Source organism: Sinocyclocheilus anshuiensis, unplaced genomic scaffold (genome assembly GCF_001515605.1).
Source record: "Sinocyclocheilus anshuiensis isolate Anshui unplaced genomic scaffold, SAMN03320099.WGS_v1.1 scaffold248, whole genome shotgun sequence".
Taxonomy (NCBI): Eukaryota; Metazoa; Chordata; class Actinopteri; order Cypriniformes; family Cyprinidae; genus Sinocyclocheilus; species Sinocyclocheilus anshuiensis.
Genome location: NW_015555734.1, coordinates 1,538,606 through 1,544,369, shown reverse-complemented (window position 1 = coordinate 1,544,369; position 5,764 = coordinate 1,538,606). Strand labels below are relative to the sequence as shown.

The window sequence follows — 5,764 nt, the reverse complement described above, 5'->3', positions numbered from 1 at the left end:
CATGCACATAAGCTGCATTAAGGTATAATAATGAGCATCGTATGGCGGCAGAGACCAGGGCTGGTTATCACACTTTTTACTCCTGTGAAAATTTCTCAGGGTAGGTTCAATTTTGTAGGTCAGTTTCTGTATGGGAACTTGGTGACCGTGATTTCACCAAGTACAACATGTTCCTGGATCAACATCCTTGTTGATCCTGGAACAACATTCCTATCAACCAATCAGAATTGAGGGATAACTTTTCAGGAAATATCTGTTTTAGGCTTACAATCAGGGTTAGGTGCTTCTACACCCTTGTTAATCAGCTATCATTTCACACTGTTTTAAGGAATAAATTATGGGAAGGGTTAGGTTTAGGAGTAAGGAATGGGTTAAGTCTATATTTTTGGACAGTTATGTTGATCCAGGATCAACAATAGATGTTGATCCAGGAACATGTCATTGGCAAAATCACGGCGACCATGGGAACTTACACTGCTGTTCAAAATTTGGGGTTGGTAAGATGTTTCTGAAAAAAAAAGCTTTGTATGCTCAAAAAGGAAGTGAAAAATAAAAACATGTAAAATAAATATTTTCTATTTTAATATATTTTAAAATGGAACTTATTCCCGTGATGCAAACCTGAATTTTCAGCAGCAATTACTTCAGTCCTCACTGTCACATGATCCTTCAGAAATCATTTAATATGCTGATTTTCTGCACAAGAAACATTTCTTATTATTATTAATGGTAAAAACAGTTTTGTGGAAACCATGATCCATTTTATTTCAAGATTCTCTGATGAATAGAAAGTTCAACGCAACAGCATTATGTAAAATATAAATCTTTTGTAATAATGTAATTTGTAATAGTTGTTAATTGTTTGCAGAGGATCATGTTTTATTATTACTAATTAATTTATTACAATTACAAATATTTATTACAATAATGAAATATTACTGATAAAATGTATTACAATAACAAAATATTATTGCAATTTATTATTAATTTATTATCTTAGTAACCCCAAACTTTTGAATTTTAGTATACCTTAAAGTTTTGGCTGTTAAGCATGTTTGCAATTATTGAGAACAGAAAAATATATAAATTTTTATTGACTTATTTTAACAAACAACCATCAATAGCGTGGAAAGTTGTCACAACTAGCTATATTTGTCCTGTCAATTAAGTAAAAAAAATAAACTACGCGTTTCAGAAAGGCGGGGCATAGAGGAGAAACAATAATGTACAATGGAAAATAATGGAAAATAATGTGTTTTTTGAACCTTAAACCGCATAAACACATTTCATTACACCAAATACACAAAATAATGTTCTTTTTAGCAACATCATATGACCCCTTTAACGCAATTAACGCAGCATCCATATATATATATATAGGATATATATTATATATATAAATTAATATAAATAAATAAAATTATCAAACAACAGTTTCCCCTTGTGACAACTTGCCCCGGTCAACTTTATATAATGCTCTCTTTTCTTCAGTATGCAAGTAAAATATTCACTGTGAAACACTTTTTTCCAACAACTGAATCCTGTTATTCTATAATACTATTCCACTATGAGATTCTATATGAACAAAGTGGCTGGTTATTACCTGTATGAGGTAGGTGACCCTAGTAAGCAGGTTTTTGAGGGTGACCCTTGTCTGCTTTAAGCCAGTTTGAGAAGGGGAAAAAGTGACAGTATCTCCACACCAGGAACACATGCTTGGTGGCGTGTTAGTGGCAGAGGGGCAGATTCGACACACCACCCCATACCACACTTCACTTCGTCCCCCCATGTCTGCAGGAGGTCTCCAGCGCAACGACACGCCACCCTCTGAACTCTCATACTCCCATGACAGAGACACCGGCGCTGATGGAGGGCCTGAGAAAGAAAACCTGAGGTTATTCACAAACACCATTAGTGCTCACCAGCTCCTGAACCTTCTAATGATTAGCCTCTATAAACTAGAATGAGAACAGAAATATAAACTTTGGAGGGATTTGGTTAATATTTGGGTCGATGGCAAATGAGTCCATGATAAAGAAAAGGGAAATCTTTTAAAAAGTTTTTAGAAATGTAATTTGCATATTGTGTCAGTTTCATAAGTAAAAAAAACAAAAACGTAACAATATATTTTACATACACCTTGAATAGATCGGTGTACAGATTTTAATCACTATCTTCAAAATATTTTACATGTATTTTTCAAGGTAAAGAATTTTTGTTGTTTTATGAGGTTTTTATATAGTTTTTGTTTTTTTTTACAAATTAAAGAAATCAGTCACAAGGGTCTGCAGGGGTCCTCTCTATGATATCATTTCCTGTTTTATGTTTTTTTTCTGCATGTTGGTCACACCAAATATCTTGATTTGGCGGACAAGAGATTTTTTTTATAAATTAATAAGCAGTGAAGCAGTTTTGTTGAGATATTATTTTTCCAAGAACTAAGAAAACATCATGCCAACCTACTTAACAAGGTTTTCCATTCAAAAATGTCATTCTTTTAATGAGACTATTTTCCTCATTATGACGTCAGGACCCTAACATTTTTTTTTAAAAATTTATATATTGTTCCATCACATCAAGGCAAAAAGTTACTTTCCAACCTTTCCAAAATCTGGGGTAATTGGGGATACATTAAAAATAGTACATGAAGGAAAATTTACAACTCATTCAGTCAAGCATATGGATAAGGATTATTTGCAGTGCAACCTTATGATTTGAAATGATTTGTTTCAGTCGTTTTAAATGGAATGTGCCCAAACCGGACATGCTCCCATAATTTAAAACGCAGTAGCCTTGCTAGGAAAAAAAGTGGATAACTACCCAGTGCAAAAGCCTCTTAAATGTACCTTTAGGGGAGGACAAAAGCTTGTCACTGGGGCAGTACCATGAAAGGGAATTTTTTGTACCTTTTTTTACCCCAAAAACTTTTGGTGTTTGAAGGGTACATATTACTACTCTTAGGTAATAATATGCACCTTTTAGGGGGAGATAAGGTGCAAAGTTGTCCATTTAAGGGTACTGCCCCAGTGACAAACTATTGTATGGCTAAGGCAAGTTTGCACAATTTTTTTCTGATAGTATATTTACAATTATCGTTTATTCATTGTCTTATCTTCTTATATATAGCTAGTTGCGCTCTTACTTGTGCAGGCGGTGGTGTTGGCATCAGTGTGCGCGCGGTAGTAGCCACTCCGACACTCGCAAAGTTTAGACCCTTCTGAACTGGTTCTGCTGTTAGCTGGGCACTCTGTGCATGAAACTGAGCCTGCCACTGGTTTATAGGACCCCATCGAGCACGCTGTTGAAAGGAGAGAAAAAAAAACATTATAATTATGGCACAAGATGTACTCAAGCTGTTTGGAAAGTCTCAAATTCCTGCTTTGGAATCCTGTCAATTACACCAGGAACTGGATGCCGAGTACAGAAGGAGAATATAATGATCCAACTGGATTCAGTGACTGGCAAATGAAATGTAAACTGTTGCAGAAGAGAATTGGAAAAACAATTAGTTTTAAACACACTCAATTAGTGGGCGCAAATGTAATCAGCGAGGCTTAGTGTTCTCTCAGGCACTTGATTTATTTAGTCAGATGTATAATTACCAAGAAAAAAAAAGAGCAAAAACATTGTTAGAGTGAAATCGCTCAGCTTGATTGCTGTTATGACAGAATGTAATTCAGTGAGAAATCGCTTCTAGTTTTGTAACATGCCACATGAAAAAGACATAGATATCAAGCTGTCAGAACCACTCGACACCCAATTGCTATGACCCTGAGATTTCTGATTGGCTGTTAATTTGAGTCCTTTGCAAGAAACACTGCCTTACTGGATTCTTGCAATTGGATATAATTATATGCTCGGCAGCTGTGAAACATGTCAACCTTTCATCGGAGATCGATTGTTACCCAGCTTGAAGCTCAGCAATGACCTCCATCCTTTCAATTGTGTGGCCACAGAACAAACCACAACAAACGCAATATGAAGTACATTGGGGAATCAATATGTTTGCATAACCCACACTGAAATGTCCAAGTGAATCAGGCTTATCAAACAATATAACCGCTGAGTCACAGCAGAGCTTATATTATGACACTTGTGACAGGAATGCTGTGATTTGTTGAAGCGCTTTGTCACAGAAACCCTGTGACACTGTAACGCTTTAACATAATTACGGTTGATAGAGTTAAGAGTTGCGGTTTCATTCTTGTCAGCCTTGAAGTTCTCACAAGTCCTCTGCCCTCAAGTGAATAGATAGGTCAGGCTCGTATAACACATTAAAAGCACTTAAATGGGAGATCGAGAGAGAGGGGAAAAAAGAGATTTAAGTTTTCAGAAAGCTAAAAGGATTTTTATGTTCTCGCTTGTCTGTCAGATTTGATATTCGCTCCTAAACACTACTGTGAGAAGTGAGAAGGAGCGAATGAAAGATGGGCAAAGTGAGAGAAAAGAAAGGGAGCATTGTCCATCTATCTTTCATGTGGTTGGATTATATTATCCAATGTATTCTCCACTAGCTGTGACAAAAGACATGTTTTAGCTACAAAACTTCCTCACTCCTCAGACAACTCCTACACCTTTCAACATTTCTCTTTCTCCTATTCACACTTCCTGTTCAACCGCTTATTTCTCATTTCCTTCTCTAGCGGCCACTATTTAGCCAAAAGGCATCTAGTTTCCTCATAAAAATAATTGAACACATTTATTAACTGGCCCAGATTTCTTATCAATTAATGAGATGGCATCAATTTGATACAGTTGCTGATCTGCAGAAGACACAAAAGTTGTTTTTATGACATGCATGTCTGGGGTTAGAGTAAAAATAAATATATACAGTCATTTTTTATGTGTTAGATTTATGTGTCATATCGTGAACAATGACAAAATGCTCTTCTTGAGGAAATCCGCTATGACCAATGTTGAGAATGAAGGGTTAAGAGTTTTCAAGAGACTGGAATCACTGTGGAGGCAGTAAATGTTTGAAATATTTAATCATAATGTTGTTTACAGCCTGTCCTTCTCCATCACATGGCAAAGTGTGTGGCTTGGCTTGGATGCTGCCAGATAACTCATGCTGATTCTAGAATGCTGATTCTATTTTGAATTTATCAAATTCTATCAATTTTTCTATCAAATGAGAACATAATCTCATATATCTGACACATACTGTATATACATGTATACACACACACACACACACACACACACATAGACATATATACTGTATATATGTCTATGTGTGTATATACACACTCACAGACACACACACATATGATTACAATACAGTAAAAACAATAATCTAGTGAAATAATATTACAATAAAATAACTTTTATTTTTTAACATTTCTTATCAATTTGGAAAAATTGTGAACAGCTGTGCTGCTTAACATTTTAAACCGTGATATATTTTATTTCATGATTCTTGGATGAATAGAAAGCTAAAAAAACAGAATTAATTTAAAATAGAAATCTTTTCTAACATTGTAAATGCCTTGAATTATAAATGTTATATAATTATAAATGAATTAGTTCTGTAATTATATATTACTTTTAACTACTTTTATTTTAACGCATCCTTGCTAATATATATGATGTCAGATGTCATATAAAAACAAACTGATTCTGATAAGTATCATATTCATAAGTATATGTTCCTACCAGAAAAAATTATGTTATATAAGAATTATATTTTACTATACAATCAAATATAACTTCATAATTTAACAATACAAAATATTTTAAAACATGATATTTTTATATATATATA

The 5,764-nt window shown here is 34.3% G+C and overlaps 1 protein-coding gene across 1 annotated transcript in view; it reads right to left on the bottom strand.

The window, feature by feature from the left end:
* LOC107672963 (ephrin type-B receptor 5-like) overlaps positions 1-5,764 on the bottom strand; it is a 58,199-nt gene that overhangs the window by 14,742 nt on the left and 37,693 nt on the right. Inside the window, exons 6-7 of the mRNA XM_016466347.1 lie at positions 3,143-3,298; positions 1,604-1,875 (exon numbers count right to left, since the gene is read on the bottom strand). Of these exons, the coding sequence (XP_016321833.1) occupies positions 1,604-1,875; positions 3,143-3,298 (428 nt within the window). The remainder of the gene's footprint in view (positions 1-1,603; positions 1,876-3,142; positions 3,299-5,764) is intronic.